Consider the following 23,883-nt stretch of genomic DNA (forward strand, 5'->3'; position numbering starts at 1 on the left):
TGAGTGATCACTTTTCTCCTGGCTGGTCATTGCATTATCAGTAATAATTCAGGCTGTTCCTGAACAGGAAAGCACATACCAGAATGAAATCTCTGTTCAGAGCATGTACCATTTCTATGGCATATTACCATTTCTATGGCAGCCCAGTGCCTCTGAGCACTAGTTTGTCCTGGAGTGTTGATGCTCCTCTCTGGGTAATTTAATGAACCACTGGACATACCCTTCATTAACATCAGGTGGTAGTGGATGATTAAAGTGGAAGTCTTTAATTTTAGGAACAGTTGTTCTTAAAATGATTTTTCCTTTTTTTTCATAAGGGTTTCTGTCTTGCTGGTGATATTTGGCTGTATGTGTACACCTAAAACAAAGAATGCAACTTCAGTGTGACTGAAGCTATAGTTTGATAAGCAGGGTTGGTTTTTTTGTGTCAGACTAGCAATTTAAGGAGCCTAAACTGCTTTTAGGCTTGGCCCTGTCTTGTGCAGATAAAAGGTGCTTGTATGACTGTGTGACCTACAGAGTTGGGAAACTGACTGGCTTTTTGTGTGTGTGTGTGCGTGTTTGCATGCAGGATTAGCCTTCAGCCTGGATGGGTCATCTGGACTCTAACATGTCCCCTTTATTTGCCTACTTTGTGTTGCAGGTAGTGCCCAGCCTGGTCATCTTACCTATTTCTTTACAGGGCTGTTCTGTTCTGAGGGGGATACAGGCTGTGACAAAATGGGAATAAATGGCCTCAGTTTAGGATGAACGTGATTTTACTAAACCGGTGGTGCTGTTGAAGTCACGTGTAATTCTGTGAATGGTGCCTCTGATTATTCCTTTGCACAAGATTATTAATCTTTGTTACAGTGTTTTATCAGCTGCATTTTGTATTTTGTATTTTCCTGTAAGTAGACTGTTTCTCTTGTGTCTTCTTTAGATATGCTTCCTTCAAAAGAGGAGAAGAGCAAGACTCCTCCAATGTTTCTGTGCATTAAAGTAGGCAAGCCCATGAGAAAGTCCTTTGTGTCTCAGAGCCTGACCATGTCTCAACAGTACAGTAAAAAGATAAAGCAACCAGAGTATTGGTTTGCTGTTCCTCGGGAAAGGTAAGCTGCATTCCTGTTAGTACAAAAATGTCTGGCTGTTACTTTTTAAATGTGTAGTGTTCTCTAGAGCTGAATCTTACATTACCTACATGGTCCAAGGTGTGAAGTGCAGCAGGGATGCTGAGGGATGTCCTCATTTCATTGTATGCCAGTGACATAAAGCAGTGTTTGTTGCTGGTCTAATATGGCTTTTAGTGGGAAGGAAAAAGGTGCCACTTGAAGATGGAAAGTGGGTATATGTGCAGCTAACATATGATAAAAGAACTGGGAATGATCAGGGTTTCAGCTGTAGTCCAGGAAGTGAGGGAAAGGGGAGCAGTGGCTGGAGGGGAAAGGAATCCACTGAGGTGTCAGTGCTAAAAAAAAATAGGTAATTCACATGAGCAAAGGGTATCGTGTGGGAAAAGGAAGACTCTCCTAACTAAACAGATGTAAGGATTTCTTTCTTTTGTCCCATTAAAAATAGTCTCTTTGCAGTAAAATTGAGGAACATAAATGTTTTCCTGTAGGTGTATATTAATGCATAAATAATACTCTAGGAAAAAAGCAAACCAACAAACTAGAGAAGTGGAGGTCTGTGATTTTCCATATAAATCACTCAAGAATTTTCACTGGCTGTGAAGATTTAAATATGTAATCCTTTTCTTGACAGAAGACCACTAGAGCAGTTCTCTGGTCTGTTGATGAACCAAAATTAGATACCAGGAAGGAGGAATCTGAACTTTTCATCCATCTCAGAGGTGTCTTCTTTCAAATGCAGTCAATTTAAAAAAAAACAACAAACTATTAAGTAATTTTAATTTCAAATATGCAACTTGTGTGTTGATTTAAGTGTTTATAATTTATTGTGGTTTGAAAAGGAGCATTTTGATTGTCTGTAGTAGTGTGGAAGTTGCTGTTCTGGAACTCTTCCTGGAGGAGAGGGAGAGGTTTAATCCAGCAGGAATGTGGTCCTTGGGAGAGTACCTGGATAGCTTTTGATTTGCTTGCTATCTGTGGATCCCAGTCCTTGACTCCTCAGGGATTGCAAAAGGGTGGGTTCAAAAAATTCTAGCTTGAACTTTGAATAAATAAAATAAAAAGGAGTTGGAGTGATGCTGTAATACAACACAAGGTCAGTAAGTGCCTTGGGGATAGTGCAGCTAACAGTGAATAAAGCTGCTGAGCTGACTGAGGTCATCTCTAATCACTGCTCTATGGAACAGGTAAATCTATCAAGCTTTTAACCACAGACTTAGAAAACAGCCTTTCTACTTGTCCTTTTATGAGCAGGAGCTTTCTGAATTGTGAGCAGACCTAATCCGTATATAAACTGAAGTGTTGACAACTGTTTTTCAAACTGTACTTCAGTTTTTATGATGAGAAAAAAGTAACTTCCACAGTGAGCTGCTGCAGCAGCCCCTGGCCATGCTGGCTGTCAGACCAGATCTTTGGTGTCAGGGCTGCTGTTTGGATCTTGATCAAAAGTAGTGGTGAATGATTGCTTGTAAGTTTGGGTCTTTTTGGTGCTATTCATGCCTGTTTTAACACCCTAGAATTGCATGACAGATCAAGTAGAACTTGGAGCAGAACTTAAATGGAAGACCTGCTCCTTTGTATTTATGCCAGGCATGTCTTTGCCTCTGGAACAAGATGGTGTTTTCTTCAAGGTCTTGGATGTTTTCCCAAAGCAAAACACAACACTTCCTACCTTCTGGGGATATTCTTGCATCAGTATTGTGTAGAATATAAACAGAAGTGTTGCATCTTGAGGGTGCCATGAACAGTAGGTTGTTTGGGATAGCTTTGCCATGTATTTTTGACAAAATGTGAGATAGTATACTAAGTTTAAAACTACTTGGAATGAAATTTATATTCATATGTGAAAATATCAAGAATATCACTCTCGTCTTGTTGGCCACAAAGCAGCATAAATAAAATATTTTCTCCAGTCCAGTCACAGTAGCTTGTGCAGCATCTTAATGTTTTGTAGTAATTATAAATAAATAAATAAATAAATAAATAAAAATAACTGTCCAAATTTGGAGTGAGATTTTAAAAATTTGGTCTGCATGTCTGTATTTATTGTAAGTTAAATCTTCCTCTGATTTGCTTTTTGTTACATTTTTTCCATGGTGATAGTGTTTGCTGTTACAACAGCTTCTGTCATCAGTTGTGAAAAAGGCTCCAATTTCAGCCTGGTCCCATAGCCCACAGCTCCCAGCAGAGCTGCTCTTCCATGTGCAAGCTGCTGCTACTTTCTGGGCCCAATACTTTTACATTTATTTTTTTGTTGGAAACCTCTGCAAACTTTATTACTACAGAAATAAGACTTTTAGGCTGATATTCTTTATAAAGGCACTAAGTCTTCTGTCTCCTTTGTCTTTTGTGCCTGCTGTAGGTGTCCTCTCTCTATGCATGTCTTCCCAGGTGCCGCGTGTGTCCTGGTGCGCGCCCCGTGACCAGCACGGCGTGGCTGAGTTAATCAGTGGCTGCAGCACTGCTTTGTGCTGCCTGCTTGGTCAGAGTGCTCACCTCAGCATGTAGAGGGGATGCCGGGCATCTTGAGTTGCCTTATATACAGATTACTCAGTCTAGGGCAGCTTCTTGCCAGGTTCAGCTGAGCAGAGGGGCACCCATGCTTTTGGACACAAATAGAGATTGACTGTTTTGCCAGGAAGTTTTGCAATGGGTGTAGCTTACAGTATCAGAGGGTAAGTCTGTGTGTGCTCTTACTATGTGGATTTATGTTTAAATGTTATGTAGGTTCCCAGCCTAGTGGATCTTGAGTAGTAGTAGCTCAGTAATTAGGTCACACATTTCCTCAAGACCTTGTACAGGTGCCTTGCACCAAGACAGATACAGTAATGCAGAATTTCTTTGTTTGTAAGTAAGAGCATTGACTAATTCCTCAGTCAAGAAGTAAATCTCTTTAGTTTTCCAGTGTAAATTTTGCAAACAGGCTGGGTTTATGAATATATAATTTGCACAGAAATTATGTAAAAGACACTACACTGAGATGATGGTGCTGAGAGGGCATCCACTTTTTTGCAAGATTTGGAATACTTTTGAGTAAGCCTTTTATAAGGAGAATATTCCTAGACTCCTGATAATAATATATCAAACTGTACAGAGTAAATTTATGAAAACCTGTTTGTATCTATAGCTTAATATCTTATAATGAGGTCTCATAGATGTCTCTTTAAGCTCATACAAGCATATGAGGCCTTATAAAACCTCAGCCCTCAGGATCTGTGAAGAATCATCATTTAGTCAAGCACATTTATAACAAAGTCATAGGATCCTTCTTGATTGTCCTTTTCTGGGCCAGGACCAGTGGTTGGATTAGAGCCTTTTGAATATTTTCGTTCTGAAGTTACCAACTTCAGGTTTCTATAGTTTTTTCTGTAGTTGCTTCTTTCCAAGTACTTTATCTTTTAGTGCATGGTACACTCATAAACATGTGATCACCAAGACAGTGGTTGAGCTCTAGGATAGATTTTCTCACAGCTGTCAAGTTGGCTGTAAGAAAGTTCCTCAAGAATTGGTTTTTTAATTTAAAAATTGGCTCAATTATTTTCAGTTGGGTAGCTTGGAAATACCACTGTAACATAATGTTAGAATTTTATTAGCAGAGCATCCCTTTTCAGAATGACATCACCTCTGTAATCACTTATTTCTATTTTATGCTGCTGCTTTTTAAATCTAGACTGTCTGGATTTATTTTTCAACTGTCCATTGCAGAGGAAAACTTAGTTATGTACTACTTAAATAAACTGAGCTTATACAAGTCCATGAGGCCTGACAGGAAATGTTCTGAGTATATTGAGGAAGTTGGTTGATGTTGTTACAAAGCTGCTTTCTATCATCTTTTGAAAGGTTGCATTCACAGAAAGTGTTCTTTAATAATTGGAAAGACAAATACTGCAACCATTGTCAGAAAAATTGAGGAAGTATCTGTAGGAGCACAGGGTAGTCAGCTTCACCTCAGTCCCTGGAAGCAAGTCTTTATAGACACCATTTTCCAGAGGGAAAGAAGTGATCAGGATCAGCTGTCCAAGAGCAAATTTACCAAGAGCAAATTGCTTTTCTACTGACCAAATAACTTTTCTGTTTGAGATTGCTAGCTCCTTGAGCAAGGAGAGAGAGAGGGATTGTTGTTTTACCATCAGATTACTGAGGCACAATTTTCCCTAGTGTCCTTGTAGCCAAATTGGAAAGGTGTGACCTGGACAAGTAGGCTACAGGTGGTTGCTAGATTGCCTGGACTATTGGGCTCAAAGGGTTGGTAGTTGGTCTGAGTGGCAGCGAGGTACAAGTGGTATTCTTGGGGACTGATACTGCTTAGTGCCTTCACTGGTGACGTGGACACTGAGACAGAACACACCTTTGTCATTTTGGGGAATGACACAAAATTTGGAGAGTGCTCATAATTGGAGGGCAGGGCTACTGTTCGGAGGGGCCTCTACACAACAGGCTGACAGAAATGTCAGGAAGTTCAGAAAAGGCAAATGCAAAAGTTGTGCACCTGGGATGGAGCAGTTCCCACAGCAGTAGGTGGGGACAGGCGGCCTGGGGAGTAGCTCTGCCAAAAAGGAGTTGGGGAAGTTGAGAGCAAGCTCAACATATCAGTGGTGTCTTTGCACACTTCTTGCTAACTCAAGTAAGGAAGTATAGCCAAACAACTTGGGTGGTCATTATTCCTCTCTTCCTTTTAGACACTTGGCTTAAAAATGGAGGGGAGGGTACAAGAAACAGAAAATGTAGGATGGCACCAGACCCTTCTCAGATCACATGCTGCATGCTTCAGAGGAAATGGTGATAAGATAAAAGAGAAAAAAATCCCAGGAGACTGGGTATGCATGGAGAACTAGTAGAATCACTGTTGGAGGTTTTCCAGCTGAAATGGACAAGAATGTGCAACCTGCACTGACTTGGAAGTTAGCTCTGCTATAAGCAGGAGCTGGTCTAGATGATTTCTAGAGGTGGCTTTACATATAAATAAATTGTATGATTCTGAGATATGAGTGTGCTGCTCTCCTTCATCCACCTGCATAAATGTGCTTTCAAACTGATCTTAGCCAGACAGCAGAAACCACTACTTTTATTGTCCTTTATTAGGGATTTGTAGGAATTAAGTAGTTAGCTTTCCAGAGCAGGACTACTGTATGTAAAATACACAGTACTCAAGTCAGTTGTCTCTTTCAGTTAAAGCTCAAATTAATTAGCAAAGATTGCTTTTTCTGAAACCTCTGTGAGCAATGCTAATTCATTCCTTCTTCATTATTTCCATGATGAAGCAAAGTAAATGCTTTATTCTTTTTGTAGACTCATTTGAAAAAATCTGGAATTATACTAGTGACCCTAACAAACTGCAGCAGTGCAGAAAGAGTATTTTAAGATTATTTGTATGTAAATATAAGTCCAAGTAACTTGAAATATGGGGGGAGGGGGGAATATCTAAATTTCTGAAAGGTTTCTGTTTTCTATTGATCTAAGAGTTGCTGGACGTAACTTTCTGGTAAAAAGCTGGAAAGAGATCCAGTGTCATAAGCACTTACTTTCTGTTTATCTTCCTTCTTTACCATGAGTCTGATTTTTATTGGCAATTCAGCTTTTTGTGTAGTGTTGTTGATCCATTGTTGTATTCCTGTTTGAAATTGCATGTGTTCATTTTAGCTTAATACATAAATTCCTTCTTCAGAAAATATTTTGTAGTTTGTTATGGATGTTGTCAAGGAATAGCTTTTTAAAGACAGTGGCTGAGAGCTGACTACATTTATGGAAGAGCATGTGCTGCTGGTACTATATCATTAGCAAAGCTGTCAGTAACAGCTTATTTTCATAATGCTAAGAGAATGAAGATTGTTTTGTGGTTAGCCTCTGTAACTTTTAAAGTGTAGACTTCCCTGGTGATCTCATTGCTTGTTTCATGCAGGAGGTCAAACTAAATGGGTAAAGTGAATGTTTTTACAAAGTTAACTTTTGTGACTATAACCTAATATCAATCAATTTGACTTCTTAATATGAATTGTGTGGGACTGGACAAGCCACACTGCTTTACCACGATGCCTTGGCTTTGCATATAGCAAAGGGAAGAGAAAAATAAATTGTGGGGAGTGAAAGCAGAGAAACCTTGAAGTGGTTCAGACTACCAGGTGGAGGAAGCTGTTTCCATGTGTGGTATGGGAGGGTGGAGGTACACAGGTATCCTGTTTGTGTAGTTGTCTCTGCTTTGGCATTGGGCAAAACCTCTGTGCTACATGACAGTGTTGGGTTCATGGACCACTGAATGATGGTTATCTCTTCCTCTTCTCTTCACAGGGTGGATCACTTGTACACGTTTTTTGTTCAGTGGTCACCAGAAATATATGGGAAAGATGCCAAAGAGCAAGGTTTTGTTGTGGTAGAAAAGGAGGAGCTTGATATGATTGACAACTTCTTTAGTGAGCCCACCACTAAAAGCTGGGAGGTGAGTGCTTTCTGCCTTTACATGAAACATGTGCATATCAAGTGTTCATCCTCTGCTAAGAATCTCAGTAACTGTTCTTTTGAGGATTTTATGGGTTTTTTTATAACAGTTGCTGCTTATATAGAGGACTTCTTAAGGCTTGCATCTGTCTCACAAATGTATTCATATTCCCTCAGTCTTCATTTTTTCTCTCCCTAGAAAGATCAGGTAAACAATTGGGAGCTCTCTGGTGTACAACCAGCAGAAGTTGTGTAAATATTTTGACCATGTAATATTAGTCTTTTGCAAAGCTATACAGGTTTATGTGGTCAGCATTGCTAAATTTCTAATGTATTTCCTTATGTATTTCTATACTACAAATGAAATCTTCAAAATGTATATATGCATTTAAGCATCAACCCAGACTCCTGTGTGCTGGTTGAAATGGATTGGTGTGTGGTAATATGCCAGACCCTTGCTTCTCTGGTGCCCACAGCAGTACTGTTTGAATATTGGGTGTAAGTGGGATAAGTTTATCATTGGACTTTGGCTTTTTCATGTGTGGTCTTCTGCAATCTGTTTTAACCACTTGGCATGCCTGTGCTTGTTATCTCTTTCTTCGGCATACAAAGCGTAGTTTCTAAGGGAAATAAGCTTGCACACATTTTTAAAAATCATATTTTATTTGCACATATTTTTAAAAATCAATGTTCAAACACTTTCTGTGCTAAGGCTATGAGATAAATGAAACAGACATGTAAATTCCAATGTGGTAAATACCTTCATGGGGATTTTAAAAGTTACCTGATTATTCATCTTAAACATAAACTTGTTTTCTTGAAATTCTACTACTTTTTTGGGGGGGGAGGGAGGGGGTGAGCATTTTTATCTTCACAGTATGTTCTGTTGAAAAATTGAGCTTAAAAATGGGACTTGTTATTTGAAATGTAGCAACATCTTTTCCCAAGGAGCTAATATTTTTACAGTTTTGTAGGTTCTCTATGTTGGTGCTTTGTGAGCTGAAAGATAGATTAAAAAAAAACAAAGAAGCCTTCCTTGTTTTGCTTAGAGCTGAATGCAGCCATACATTGCTCTACATTTTGCTGTTCAGTTATTTGTATGCCATTTTCATAAAACCACAATGAAGGAGAGTCAGTGATCTGAAAATAGATGTTACAGAGATCTGGCCACACTGGGAGCTTGTCTCTCATTGTTTTATGTAAATATTTATTGAAAGGAGGAAAAGCTATAAACTGATTTTTAAGGTGTGTCTCTTTCATTTTTAATATATTCCAGCTTCACCAATTTAAAGTAGGTCTGCCAGGAAATCTCTATTGAATAAAGTCCAAATTTGGGCATGATGACTGGGAAAGTTTCACTCTCCCTTGCGGGGAAACAGAAACTCTAATTGTAGAGAAGCATATAAGCAATTTTATCACAGCATGCCATGGCCAGTAGCTGTCTGTCACTCTTGTGGCTGAGAACTCTTGCCTCTAGTGCAGGGCTAGAGTTCAGTGGGTACTGAAAATAAACTGCTACATGATGAAACAGAAAATGCCTTTGAATATTCGAATTGTTTACTGTGCCAGACCGGACCAGGAGGAACCTTTTGTGGAGGTATGTTGAATTGTTTCCTGTTTGTGGATCTGATGACAGAACTTCTGTCCTAGTAATACATGTGCTCTGTACTCAGATGGGGGGCATTTCCACCTCAGCAAGCTTTCTTTCTCAGCCCTATAAAATCTTTCAAAGACTTCGTAGATCTAATTTCTGTAGTGATCGATTCTTTTCATCCATTTCTGCTTTTGTGTGGTCTGTAAATACCTGATCTTGTAGATGGCTCTTTCTGCAGTTGTTGACTGAACTTCATTCACACGTGTATGCAGAGAAAGGAGTGGGGGGGTTTGTCTGTCTCTGGAGCCAGTTTGCAATTTACAACTCTGTTAATAGGTTTTCTCTGGTTGCCTAAGTGAGTTTGGTTGTATTTTGCTACAGATACCTCTTGGCTGATTTGCTGTTGGGTGATACTTTTGTCATACTCCTGGAAGTAGAGACTATTACTAAAAGAAAGCCCTCTGAAGGGGAGTTGTGTACTTTTGATTTAAGGTCTAAAAGGTGTTAATTAAAATTTATATATACACAATAATGGTCTGGGAGATGAGGAAGGCAAACCACTCAGGTGAAAAAAGAACAATGATACAAGGAGAAAGATTGTTTTCTTTGAACAGTTTGTTGTGGGTGGTTTTTTGATTTTTAATTACCCTCATTTGTAGTACAAATCTTTCCTGAAACTGACCATATGAAAAAATTTCCAGCACAGGATTATCTGCAGTGTCAGAAGGAGAGGCTGGAGGGACAGGATGAAGCTGTAGAGCTCTTGCAATATCATGGGCAGGAATATATGCTCATGTGTGCAGCGACACATAGCAGTGTTTGTTCTGCGGGCTGGATTTGGCCTTATGATCCTGCCTTCCTCTCTTTTCCTGATGCTGCACTGGAGTGCCAATGCCCAGATGCCCTGCTGAACTCCAAGTATCTGCGGGAAAACGTGGGCTGGGCATGAGTGCATGCAGCAGATGTGCAGCTCTCATCCCATGGATGAATGGGAATGCTGGGTATGGCTGAGGGTATTAAGTCTGTTGAGTTTCTCACCAGCCCTGGTCGTCATGCAAAACTTCTGTGCTTTGTTGTATGGTTAAATCCACACCTGGAGTCAGTCTAGTGCATTTGCTTTCTCGCCTGAGGGACAGGTGTGTGTGTAGGACCTCCAGGCATCTCTTCCCAATTGTCTCGACTGTTGACAGCTTTTGCAAGTTCCAGCAGTGATCGTGAAGGCGGGGAGGAATTATGCAAAACTCGATCCATGTGTAACATGAAAGCCATTGGGAAGCCTTACTGGCAGCAAGGTGCATAGCAGAGCACAGTGGGCTTTGCAGCTGCATCCTGGGATTCCTGCTCCAAGACCACTGTGGTGGTACATGCATGGAAGGAAAAGACGGTTTAAGGTTTCCTGTTTGTTTTGTAGCTAGGCCTCATTACTTCCCCTTTTCTTTCTCATCATCCACTTCTGTTTGCTATTGCTTCCTATCTGCCATGGTGACAGTGAGTGCCAGCTGAAGATTTTCCCCATTTGCTTCAGGGTACCTGTGCTTGATAAAATTATCCCATATGGTGTTTTTTCTCCAAACAGTGTGACAGCTGAGGATTAAGTTTTAAATTAAATGGCTTCAACAGAGGATTGACAGTGTAAGAGCTGTGCTTTAGGTTAGACACTTGTTCTTTTGCCACAGATCATTACTGTAGAAGAAGCTAAACGACGAAAGAGCGTTTGCAGTTACTATGAAGAAGAAGAAGACGAGGATGCTTTGCCTATCCTAAAGCATCACAGCGCTCTTCTGGAGAACATGCACATAGAGCAGGTATGGCTGGAAAACCCTCAGGTTTCCTCCTTAGACATGGTGCTGTCTCTGTGGAGTGTAAGAGAATGGGCTGGGGCACGCCTGTGTTGTTGTGTAACCGTTTCCCTCGTTCCCTGCTCCCTGCCCAGCTTGCCCGGCGCTTGCCCGCGCGGGTGCAGGGCTACCCGTGGCGCCTGGCATACAGCACTCTGGAGCACGGCACCAGCCTGAAGACTCTGTACCGCAAATCGGCTTCTCTCGACAGCCCAGTTCTCCTTGTCATCAAGGACATGGACAACCAGGTAAGGAGGGCTTGTTCTGCAGGGCAACAGAAAGGGCAGCATTTTGAAAAGGGATCAGTATGAAATGCTAGTCATACTATGAAGTGATGTCATACCAAAATAAGACATTGATGTTTTCTTTTATATTTTCTACCGCCTAGAGTCACCGCAGGGAAGTACTCCACCAATAAAAGCTTTAGAATTGCAGTGAGTGCGGTATCGCCTTTGGAAATACCTTCCTTAGGTATCTCAGTTAAGGAGATGTCACGAGCAATGCCTCTCTGGAGGTCTCACTCTTCAGTAGCTGCTAGAGTCAGCAATGCTGCTGCCATTGTTGTCATCTGGCTTTTAACTTGCAGGATACAGAGGATGTGGAAGAATCCTTGCACATCTGATCCTCTTCACTAGTTGGTTCTTCTAACATGAAAATCAGCTCAGTTGTTCTTAGAAAGTAGTTGGAAGTATTTGGGGGTTTTTCTCTTGAGTTCTTCACTTTCCACAAAAGTAGTGTCATAATTTTATTCTGACAGATATTTGGAGCATATGCTACACATCCCTTCAGGTTTAGTGACCATTACTATGGCACTGGTGAAACATTCCTCTACACATTCAGTCCACATTTCAAGGTAAGTGGGTGTCCACTTTCTGAAATAAGATTTTTGGGTTCCACTTCTGAAACATTTATGAGATTTTTATGAAGATAGCATGTTTGAGTTTAGAAGATGTGCCAGATGTTGATCCATGCAATTAATCATTCATTGCTTCAATGCAATACTTTAAGCAAAAGTGTCTTTGTAATGTGTAATTATCTGAAGAGAAGACAGTCTGTAAGGAGAGGAGGAGAGGGTTTTAAGTGAATTGAAGGGGGGAGCAGGAAGGAGTTAAGGAGTGGACTGTCAAAGACTCAGCTTGGAAGGCAATGATATAAAGAACAAGGATATAATTCCATGCATTCTTAGGATCACAGTAACATAAAAGAGCTAAGAGTGCTATTGAAATATGTCTTGATGCTCATGGCTTATGCACTTTTTCTCTATTGAACACATTGTTCGTTTTTAAGAGATCTTGATTTAGAGAGGGAAACAGAATTTAAAATAAGGGTTAGGGTGCTTTGTTCATAGTTTAAATATGTTTTGATCCTTTACTTTCTACTTTACCTTTTCCCCTTTCAAGAAAAAGATGAAACATAACAACACCTCTTAGTTGTTGGTAGGTACCCAGTAGTTTGAGATTACAAGAATCCTCACAGTCCAAATATGTTCATGTTTTTTTCCCCTCCTCAGGTATTTAAATGGAGTGGAGAAAACACCTACTTCATCAATGGAGACACTACCTCTCTGGAGCTTGGAGGTGGAGGGTGAGTGAGTGTGTGGTTTTCAAATCATATAGTCAACTTTTTTTTTTTTTTTTTAATTTTAAATGGAAATAGGGATAACAGTAGGTGCAAGAAAAACTTAGCAGTTAAGTGGCTGAACTTTTAGTAAGTTTTTTAGCAGAGATACCTCAGCAACCTTATTTACAGACTGAGAGCAATTTTGTTTGCTTAGAGTGTCTGATGTTAGGCAAGTAGGGTTTGTTGCAGAGTTAGGCTTGTTTTCAGCCAGGAAAATACCAGATGTTTTGGGTAGATACATCACTCTCTGCTGAAGAGGTTTGTCACTGGAAGATAATCCCTAATGGCAATTTTGCCATCAGTTTCTCAGGTTTATCACGTGGTCCTTACTAAGTTGATGTTTTTCTGTTGATGCACAGAGCAAGGATACAGCCAGGGCATAATCAGGTCGTGAGTTTCAAAGGTCAGTAGGTACAAAATCAAGGGCTAAGGCTGTACAACAAGCTTACTTGGAGTGGATAACCAGAAGGTGCTCTGTCCACATCCAGACAGCCAGGGAAGGGATCCCAAGGTTGTGCCCTGGTGTAGGCACATTGTGAGCAGCCAGGTGGCCCAGAGCTGTGGGCACTCACAGGGCACACGCTGCTGCACTCGCTGCTGCAAACAAAAGCAAGGCGACTGCTCCATGAGCTTCTTGGTGAGTGCTTTGCCAGGACTGAGCTCTTCACATTTGGCCTCAGAGTCACCTAGATTCCTCTGTATCACTTCTTTGATTGTTTGTACAGCTCTCAGTGCTTCTACTGTTCCACTTAACACCAAATCTGTTGTGTATTTCCTTTCTAGTGGCCGGTTTGGTTTATGGTTAGATGCAGATTTGTATCACGGGCGAAGCAACTCCTGCAGCACCTTCAATAATGACATCTTAACTAAGAAAGAAGATTTCATAATACAGGATGTAGAAGTATGGACATTTGAGTGAAACACTGACTGCCTTAAGGACTGGATCCATTAGGCACTTAAAAGCTATCCAGAAGGTGCAGGCTGCCTCACAATGTTACACGCTTTTTCCTCGAGTTTGTACCAGAGCATGACTACGCAAAAAAACCAACCCAAAAGTAAAAAAATTGGTTTTGAGAGGCAGTAAGAGACAGAACAGTAAGAGATCACTCTGAAGTGTTTTTTACTTCCTCTTCAGCACTCTTCCATTGAAGATACAATGCGTATGAAAATGTTCATGATGTATAAGTTGAAAACTTTTTATGTAACTGTGAAAAAGATCCTGTGAAAGAACTATAATTGTCTAGTACATTCCATGTGTATTTATGTTCAACATGCAAATGCTGACCAAAAATAAAAGGTTGCTTTACCAAAATCTACAGCATACTGTTTGCCATGGAAAAGAATCAGAAATAGGTGTACACAGCACTTAAGGGAACATGTTTTTGAAATTATTTATTGTTACTGTATAGTAGATTTTTTTTGTAAATGTATTAGCCATGAGGGTTTTTTGTTTAATGTTTCAAATCTCATTTTGATAATTACTGTTGAGGTAGGTTTCTTATGCATTGGCATTTATTCTGAATCAATTTATTTGATTTCTGAAGTTAATTTTTATATTTTTATTTTGTAAATGAGATTTGGTTTTCATTATACCCTAATTAAGAGGGTGTTTTTTTTCCTGACAGAAACACTTGAGTGCATAATTCTGTTTCATTTTCTTTTCCTGAAATAAGGGAGAAGGTGGATAGTGCTTCTTCTTAACTCTGATGTCACATTCCTGTTTATAGATTACTATTTTGGCAGTGTATGGAGACACTGGGCAACTGCCCCCTGGTGTAGAGTTTATCAGTTCTGTTGCAGTTCACAGAATTGGGATAGCATGCTCTGAGCACCTGCCCGAGTATTATTTGACTGTTTATGAAGGACATTTCTAAGAGAACTGGTTTTCTGTATCACCACCAAATGATTCAAAATAAGCCACCCACTGTGCTTTTATGAGCATTTCTTTATAAATTGAAGAATATGTTAAGGAGAAAGTAGAATTGAGATTTAGAGAACAAAGTTCTTTTCCTAACAGGCCAGGTCACATTAGTGTAAAACTTGTTTTCCAAATAATTACATATATAATTTCCTTTAAAAAAATACTTCAAGCAGCAGTCTGGTTGAGGATTTGGCAGGCAACTAAATATTCTTTGTTTTTAATGAAATTATCAGATAATTCCTCCTCCCCCCTTCCCAAAGCTGAAAAGTCTCTATATTACAAAATTTGTAAAATTTATTTTACTAATAAAATATATTGCAAAATTATAAAACATTTGGTAAATGGGGAGAGTGTGAGAGAGGACTGGCAATCTTCATTGTCTGCTAAGGAATTCTGCTTTGCCGTTAAGCTGTGGTTTTGTTTACACAATCCAGGTCTAACTAATATTAGGATGCTGTCCTGCTCTTAGACTTGAATGTTTCATTGCCCTGAGAAAGGCAGGTTTTAGAGACAGTAGTGTGCATTAAAACAGTACAATCTAATGCTGGAATATTATTAACCGAGTAATACAACTCAATTTAGTTACTGCTCTTTCCTTTTTGAATAAAGAATAAAAAAAAAAAGCCAATTGCTTTCCTTTCAAAAGCATTTCTAAATCTTAATCCTGCACAGAAGTTTCACAGTCTGAAAAAACAATGCTATACACACACAGTAAGGCTCTAACACGCTGCACATGAGCTTTTCACACTTCCTTTCTTTGTGGTCTACTACAGCCATAAATAAAGTTCTTATTGGTAATACTATAAAATACTTTGGAAGTTGTTAACAGCATAATGCTTTGAAGATACCCAGAATATCTAACACTCTTTGCTCTTTTAAGTGGTGGCAGAAGACCACTTCATAGTTAGAAAAACCCAACTAAACCAACACCCCCAAAAAATGCCCCCAACAAACCAAATGAAACCAAGTGCAACATTTTGCATACATTTCACTATTGCTACCTACAACTTACTCCATTATATTATCCTTGTCAAAGCATATCTAAACGCTGTGGTCTATATTCAAAACAGTGTTGTTCAATCAAAATTCTGTGACCCTTGAAACTATGAATATTGAATATATGTAATGCAGTGCTATCACAATATTTTCAATAAAGGAATTTATGCATTCAGAAACTTGTTACAGATGCTTTATCTTTTATTCACAAACTTTAGAACATTTAAATATTAAAGGATGCAGCTTAAGTTATAGGTTATGCTGACAAACACCTGTGCCACCTCATAAAAGGAGAATTTCAACAAAACTGTATTTTACAAACACAGAAAAGGAGGCTGGAGATTTTGGTGGGCTTGATTTTGGGGTTTGGGGTTTTTTTGTGCGTAGTATGGTGTGTCCTTAAAGAGAGCTGTGTTTTAAATTCAGTCTGAGACAGACTATGACAAAGGGCTAAGAAATGCCAGGAAACAGTTTGTGAATGACATATATCCCCTTATCTTTTTTTTGACCAACCTCTTCCCAGAAGTCAAAAGTCCATGTGCATTATTTCTGTATGCACCCTTTTCATATTTACAAAGCGTTCACATATATTTTTGTGTTCAGCCAAGCAAAGCAAAGATGTTTTAAAAGTGCTCAAGGGCAGGCTGGTGGAGCTTTAAGCAGCCTGGTCTAGTGGAAGGTGTCCCTGCCCATGGCAGGGGGCGTTGTTGGAACGAGATCATCTTTAAGGTCCCTTCCAACCCAAACCATTCTGTGATTCTATGAAATATCTTACTTTGGCTGTGAATCAGCGTAGCTGTCGTGAGCAGGCAACAATTTCAGGGCTGTCAGTTTATGCAGTCAGAACTGATACCAGATTGTAGCCCTGGCTGCTGGGAGTGTAGAAGAAAAAATGTAGACTCAGTGGGAAAAATCTCTGGAATTATATTAGTGACCCTGAACAGACTGCAACAGCGCTGAGATGGTGTTTTAAGAATATTTGTGCACCTATAAAAATCCAAGTAACTTGAACTTTCTCAAATGTCTTTCTTGGTTGCTGAATGCTGACACGCTGACACGAATTACTGCACGGGGAGGGAACCTCGATGGCGAGCCTCCTCTCGGCGTGAGCGGGCGGGAGGAGCCGGGCGGCGCCAGCGGGGCTCCCGGTGCCGGGCGGGAGGAGCCGGGCGCTGCCAGCGGGGCTCCCGGGGCCGGGCGGGAGGAGCCGGGCGGGAGGAGCCGGGCGGCGCCAGCGGGGCTCCCGGGACCGGGCGGGTGGAGCCGGGCGGCGCCAGCGGGGCTCCCGGTGCCGGGCGGGAGGAGCCGGGCGGGAGGAGCCGGGCGCTGCCAGCGGGGCTCCCGGGGCCGGGGGGGAGGAGCCGGGCGGGAGGAGCCGGGCGGGAGGAGCCGGGCGCTGCCAGCGGGGCTCCCGGGGCCGGGCGGGAGGAGCCGGGCGGGAGGAGCCGGGCGCTGCCAGCGGGGCTCCCGGGACCGGGCGCTCCTCCCCCGGCGGGCGGGGCGCGGGCTGCGGGAGGAGCCGGCAGCGAGACCGGGACCGAGCGGGAGCGGAGCCATGGCCGGGCCTGAGGCCGCGGGCGCTGCCGCCGCCGCTGAGGGGAGCGAAGGCGGGAATGGCGGCCGCGATGGCTACGACGGGAAGTGCGTGTTCTGCAGGATCGCCCGCCGGGAGGAGCCGGGCACGGCGCTGCTGCCCTGCGAGGTGGGTGAGAGGCGCCGCCTCCTTCCCCGCTCCCTCACGGCCGGCCCGGGCTGGGCGGGGGCGGCGGCTGCTGCCGGGGCAGAGCGGGGGAGCATCGGCCGGACGGAGGGCACCGTGCCTTCCCTAAACGCCGGCAGAGCCCCGGAGGCCTCCGGGCTGGCCCGAGGAATCCTGGCTGCGGAAGGTCAGCAGCGGACGCGCTCCGCGCCTCCAGAAAGCCCTCAGCTTTTGTTGCCAGTCACCTCAACCGTGACATTCGGTGTCGCGTCCATATGGGGAATATTGACAATTGTTACCTGCTCTGTGCCAGTAATCCGCTTTAAAACGTTCGCATCCTGTTTTAGGATGAAGACCTTGTTTGCTTTAGAGACATAAAACCCGGTGCCCCCCACCACTACCTGGTGGTGCCCGTGAAGCACATGGGAAACTGCAAAACGCTGAAGAAGGAGCACATACCGCTAGGTAGGGCTGCGGGTGTGAGCTTAACCTAAAGGAAAATCTTTGTTCACAGCCTGGAGTAGGGGGTTGTCAAGTAAATTACAACTTTGGGCAATTTGTAAACACGGAAATAGCTGATGTCAGCGAGTGTAGATGTGGACTTACCGTTTCTGGGAACTTCTATGTGCTGGTCTAGAATGGCACCTTTTTTTTTTTTTTTTTTTTTTTTTTTTTGTGCAGTTCTGGAAAAGCATTGCAGTTTGCATGGAGTATAGGTGCCTCTGCACTTTGTTGGAAGTACAGCTTTATTTTTAAAGCATTTATGTGCTGCTTCATTGCATTTTCTTAGATATGCATATGCAATTCTGAAAACTTACAGAAGAATTTTACAGTGTACTTCCAGATAAGTGCTGCATTATTTGTCAGGAAAAAAGGCAGTGGCAGATGAAAAAGGGAAATGCTGTTTCAATTAACTTTAAAATATGTTGAAAAAATAAAATTCTGAAATGTCGAAACCATTATTTATTGTTGCCAGGCTTATTTTGTTCTTTTTCCTCTTAAGAAGACATTGTCCTGGAATTTATTTCACAAGATATGGCTAGCTAAGTGTCTTGAGTAACAGAAGGAACTGCAGTCATGAAGAAATTCCACTTTAGGGAAATTTACAGGTGATGCAAGAAAAGAATTACAGTTGCATTTGGCAAATCTTGCTTCACTGTATTTCTCTTGTAAACATAAGGTGGTTTTCTCCAGAAAAAAAACCTTCTGTATGTGTTTGGCTTCAAGGCAATTCCTCTGACTTCTGCCTTGAGTTTTTGTGTTGGGGTTACTGCATTGTTCAGTGATAATGAAACTGTGTGCTAGTTATACTAAAGACTGAAAATTTGATTTTAATTTAAATTTATGTACCGTCTCTGGAATGTACTCCAGGCTTCACAGGACCTGGAGATCAAAGTCCTGTAGCTGTATACAGCTACAACACTAGAATTAGTGTAAAGTCATCATTCTGACCAATCAGTACTTGCTGGTTTTTTAATAAGGGTGTGGTGATAGCATGGCTTTGGTCAAAGTTCTTATAATAATATCACACTGGAAAGCATTGCAAGTGTGGAAGTTGGTATCAGTGTTAATTTTCAAGTAAATAATTGCACACACTCTCTTGATTGTCTTTTGTTTGACTAGGAGTAGTTACAGTGTTTATATTTTGAAAAACCCATGTCTGTGATCTCAATGTAGATTAGTCTGTTGAAGTTAATATTTTTAAGAATACCTTTTTAAAATGAAATTTATTTGTGTTTTAATAGTGAAGAGAATGATGGAAGTTGGAAAAGCTGTTCTCCAGAAGAATAATTTTAATGACTTGAATGATGTAAGGTATGTAATAGGAACCTTCCATTTTTCTGTTGAGTGTGTTTTTTACTTTTCAGAATGCTACTGGAGAGATGGTGACAGAACCTGCACTGTGGTTTATGGGAGAAATCAGGTCTACATTTCACTTATTGCATGAATTCTCAATTAAAATCTGCTGGCATTGAATATAAACTTTTTTTTTTTTTCTGATAAAGTTCTGGCACAAATTTGGTCCTGACTCTGAGATTCTTTCTTGAGCACATCTTGGAGTAGGGAGGGCACTTAAAATAACTTACCAAAGAGGCTGCTTTTTCATTATGTGATGCAAATATGCTCTAAATCCAAGATGCCAGAAGAGAGGTAAACTTTGGCCTTTTGAAGCAGGGCACTACAATGTGTTTCAGTCATACCAGAATTGACTGGATTTTGGTGCTGGACACTTCAGTTTAAGGCCCTTGATAGCTGAAATAAACTGTAACATAATTTAAGCACTGTAGAGAAACAGGGAGCCAGGTCTTCCTGATTAAAATTGATAGTTGGCTTTCCAGCTGAAAACTAGATAGGATGCATTTAAGATACTTTTTAAATCCTTCTGTTAAACATGTGTCTTAAATACAGAGATGTGGAGGAGGACATTGATGAACTTTTGAAGAGCTTTTTGTGGTATAATGAAAGAGCATGTTTTTGTTCTTGCTTTTATGTACAACGAAAGCTTTGTGGATCATGTTAAATAACCTGTGATATTCCTCTTCTTGAATTGACATCATCTCTATCTTCTTTTCCTTTTCTGAAGAATGGGTTTTCACTGGCCTCCGTTCTGCTCAATAGCCCACTTGCACCTTCACGTCCTGGCCCCAGCCAGTCAGCTGGGGTTCCTTTCCAGGATCTACTACAGAATCAATTCCTACTGGTTTATCACGGTAAGTGTAATGCAGGTGAGCTTTGCTGTAGGTTTTCAGTTGTGAGCTGAAAATGCCATGCCTTTCTAACCTTTCACCTGTGTCCAGGAATTCTCTGACCGAATATTTGTGTTGTTGCTTTAATTCTCAGTTATGTTTATTTTGCATTAACTAAGAAAAAATAAAGGTAAAACCTTAATGATTATGCTTATTAAGGGGAATGGAGTGCTAGTAACTAACAGCAAACAGTACAATAGTTCTGGATCTTGCCTGAAGCTCAGGCTCTGTGTTGTGCTTCTGTGAACACTTGGTAAATACTTGGGTTGTAATATATAAGGCTATATTCAAATGTGATGGATTGTTTTGCACATAACCTGGTTAATTCCATGTAAACATATCCACCTAATGACTGCATTTATCACTTCATGTGGTTTTTCTCATCTTGTCATCTTTAGACTAAACCTAGTGCCTGCTTTACAGAAACGTTGTTTGTATTGATTTATGTCAGTAGAGATTAGCAATGAGACTGAACTGACACTGACTAAAGCACTTTGAAATTCTCTCTCTAGAAGTCTAAACCTCACACTTAGTGCTTTGATACAGCAAAGCACCTGTCCTTGCAAAGTAGCTGCAATATCCTAGTATCATTGCACAGCCCCAAATCAAAGTTGCTGAAAAAAGTCTGTCTCATCTAAAGAATATTAACAGCTTCTTACTTAAAGAAACATGGCTTCTTCACAGTGGGACCTTGCTGAAGTTCACTCCTAGCTCAAAAAAGCAGATGTGTCTGTTGTGTTATTGAGCATCTTAGAAATATTTGTTTCTCAAATACATATAGCTATCTAGTTTTACTGTTTATTATCTTGGATTAGTTCAGGCAGATCCGTACTGGTTGTCCAGTATGGATGCACTTTCGTATTTTGCCCTGCTCTCAGGCTGGAAAATGTTTTTGGGGTGGTGGTGGTTTTGTTTGTTTGTTTGTTTTTAATTATAGTGTCTTGAATGTAGTACTTGTTTAAGAATGCAAAACAGGATTCAGATCCTATAATTTTCACTTGCTGTATGCTTTACGTAGCTTTATTTGTAAATAAACTGCAGTAATTAGTGAAGTCCTGTTGAGTTGCTCCTACCTGAAGTACCTGATTGCATTTTTACCCTCTACATCTAAAATATGCCAAACTTGAGCTTTTCACCTTGTAATGTACTTCCTTTGGAAATCTCAAGCACTAGATCAAATTAAAAGATTAATTCAGTAGGAAGGCAAAGAAAAGCAAAGGCTGACAGTAAACTGATCTGTTTCAGAAGTGCTCCTGTTAGCCTTTACGTGCCCAATCTGGCCTGCTTGTTGGCAGACTTCCTCCTGCCCTGAGCCTTCCTGAGAGCTCTGTGAGGTGGTGCTTTAACAAAAGCTGTACAAGGTACAGCTGCCCCCATGATGCATAAATAGCCATGTATGATTACAAAAGTATGTGTTGGTGCAGCGATGTGACCAAAGGACGAGGTTGTAGCTCATGACAGGAGCCACACACGTGAACGTCCTCTGTCCCTCAGCAGTGTTTGTGGCTGATGGTGCAGCTGGGTTGGTGATGAGAGGTCACAACACACTGTTCTGGAGTGGCTCACAGAGAATCCCAGGTCTCACCACTTGGTTGTTCTGAGCACTGCTGTGGTCTCTGAAGACTCTTCTGAGGTCTCTGAAGTCTCAGTGCTTTAATAGATCTGCTGTTTATTTGCTCAAACCTCTGATCTCTGTAGGTTATGTTTCCTCTTCTGATCACCTCATGAGTGTTTGGTGGAAACTGAGATTCTGCTGTTGTAAGGAATTGCTGTATTCTGCTTCTCCTGTGCACTTTATCTGTAGAAGTGAAAAGCAAATGCTCTGTTAATATCACTATATTTAAGATGGAATTTTCAGTAAACTGAAGGCCCACTGTGTAGTTAATGTATTGCTGTCTCTTTCACAGGCTGAACAACTGATCGAGAGACTGCAAACTGAAAATGCTGCCAGCTGAAAGCTTGTGTTGTCAGCCAGTTTGGTCTTTGAGCTCTGATTTAAGGTTGCACAGTTTGATGTTGCCAATAATATCCCAGGATAAAAAAAGCTTTAGTTCCTTATGAGGAAGTACACACAGAATTTGTAGCTGCTAACCTAATTCTTCCATTTGGATATGTCAGTCTGTATACTTCCCTGGCAATAGCATTATTTATTTTAGTTATAATTTTATATTTGTGTAGATACATACATAATACACACACACATGCACACACAGGCAGAGAACTCTTCCTATTAAAAGGCAAAATGTAGCAGCAGAATGTATTGCAACCAAGGCAACAAGTTACAACAGTATATGAATGGTGCCAAAGGGAATATTTGTTGCAGAATCAAACTTTCATTTTCAAGGTGTATTTTTCTGGGATTGCAGGTAACATTTCAAACATTTTTTCCCATCTGCATTTGTGTGATATGTTACTTATGCGCAGTGGTGAGTAGGTACATTGCTGGAAGTACAGTACTGACTTTCTGGTGCTGAACTACTCCAATGTTACCTGACTTGCTTGCATCACAGTGACACATTAAATATGAATACGTGTCCAAAATGTGACAATGCTGTATAACATAGAATATAGTTTATCTGTAAATAGACCTAAAGATTTTTTTTTTTCCCTCTTGCGTGCAAAATGTTTGAAATTAGTTACTGTATGTTTACAAAGAATGTGAAGAGTTCAGAAGAATGGATTTAGTATACTGCTCTTCTGCATGGCAGTAGATAGAAAAGTCCAGATTTTCTGATCTTATTCTCACTGGAAGTCCCTTACAGATTACTAATGCCTTGGCCAAATTTGGGTTCTAAATGAAGTCATAAGAGAAGCTGGTCTGAAATGCGTGTGTGTGTCAGACTTACATAAGAGCAATGTGATTTGACTTTGGGATAGCAGGGACTCAGCCCAAAATTGGAACATGCCAAGTTGCTTAAGGAACCTGCTGAACATTTGCCTTTGCTGCATGACTCTAATCAGGAATGCTAGCACTTGTTTTTCAGTACCATAATAAGGCAGATTGTTTGGCAAGTTAAAACTCCAGAACACATGGAGTGGATTTTCTTTGTTCACAGAGCTTGTCTTGGTGCCGAGCTAACCAAGTGTCCTTGCCTGATGCATTCAGATGCAGCTGAGGTGAGAATGTCTGTTGCACCTGAACGTAATATTCTGTGTTTTCCACGGATCCAGCACCTGTTGCCTTAGTGACATATGTTGTAATATTCTTACAGTACTTCAGAGAGTCTGCACCCTTCTGAAGAACTGCATTTTCTACCTGGCAGAGTTTACACCTCTCTGTCTGTAAGATCTTCTTCCTAATGTCTTGTTATTCTTATTAGTGGGCACTTGCATGTCATTTGCAGCCCTTTAGGGTTTTAATTTGTTATATTTGGTAGGAAAAGTGTGGCTTAAAGCCACCAAACTTTGACTGTGCAATAGATAAAGAGGTTTGAGTTGGCTCCTAACTTAGTGAAACACCTGAACATTAAGGACTTTCAAGAGTTAATCTTATGTATGTGGTCTGATCTGTAATTAATTAATTTATGTTACTGTTCTGAACTGTGACATGTAATGTAATATTTAAAATATCAACATGAACTGTTGTCAGAAAGAATTAATAAATGCTAATCTTGGGATGATTTTCCAGTGCAGTGGAATAGTTGACTCTGAGGGTGGACCCTAGATAGCCCTTTGCTCACTCTTCATCCCTCAACCCAGTGGGGTGGGAAAACAAAGAATAAAATGAAAAAAACCTCATGGGTTGAGATTGTGAAGAAAGAGGAAGAAAAAAACATATTAAACTAAGATAATTACTCATGCCCTCCCACAGGCAGGCCAGTAGCAATGACCTCCACCCCCCCAAAATAAGCCCTCTCTTCAGCTTTTATTCCAGACATTATATGTCATGGAATATCCCTGCTGGCCAGTCTGTGTCAGGTGTGCAGG

The 23,883-nt window shown here is 40.9% G+C and overlaps 2 protein-coding genes across 7 annotated transcripts in view; both read left to right on the top strand.

The window, feature by feature from the left end:
- NCOA7 (nuclear receptor coactivator 7) overlaps nucleotides 1–15,689 on the top strand; it is a 76,039-nt gene extending 60,350 nt beyond the window's left edge. For 5 of the 6 annotated variants that reach the window (XM_056487384.1, XM_056487387.1, XM_056487385.1 and 2 more), the window contains 7 exons: nucleotides 923–1,091; nucleotides 7,395–7,542; nucleotides 10,812–10,940; nucleotides 11,069–11,221; nucleotides 11,731–11,826; nucleotides 12,484–12,557; nucleotides 13,377–15,689. In XM_056487384.1, coding sequence (XP_056343359.1) covers nucleotides 923–1,091; nucleotides 7,395–7,542; nucleotides 10,812–10,940; nucleotides 11,069–11,221; nucleotides 11,731–11,826; nucleotides 12,484–12,557; nucleotides 13,377–13,512 — 905 coding nt within the window. In that variant the 3' untranslated portion in view covers nucleotides 13,513–15,689. Of the gene's footprint in view, nucleotides 1–922; nucleotides 1,092–7,394; nucleotides 7,543–8,437; nucleotides 9,139–10,811; nucleotides 10,941–11,068; nucleotides 11,222–11,730; nucleotides 11,827–12,483; nucleotides 12,558–13,376 lie in introns of those variants that run through there. The other variant, XM_056487390.1, reaches the window with a different exon arrangement.
- Nucleotides 15,690–16,976: 1,287 nt separating this feature from the next.
- On the top strand, nucleotides 16,977–23,576 carry HINT3 (histidine triad nucleotide binding protein 3). Its single transcript, XM_056486548.1, has 5 exons — nucleotides 16,977–17,212; nucleotides 17,557–17,674; nucleotides 18,955–19,024; nucleotides 19,794–19,920; nucleotides 21,864–23,576. The coding sequence occupies exons 1-5, from the start codon at nucleotides 17,066–17,068 to the stop codon at nucleotides 21,909–21,911; spliced, it is 510 nt and encodes a 169-aa protein (XP_056342523.1). The 5' UTR covers nucleotides 16,977–17,065; the 3' UTR covers nucleotides 21,912–23,576.
- The last annotated feature ends 307 nt before the right edge of the window (nucleotides 23,577–23,883 follow it).

The sequence above is a fragment of the Oenanthe melanoleuca genome, chromosome 3 (assembly GCF_029582105.1).
Source record: "Oenanthe melanoleuca isolate GR-GAL-2019-014 chromosome 3, OMel1.0, whole genome shotgun sequence".
NCBI lineage: Eukaryota > Metazoa > Chordata > Aves > Passeriformes > Muscicapidae > Oenanthe > Oenanthe melanoleuca.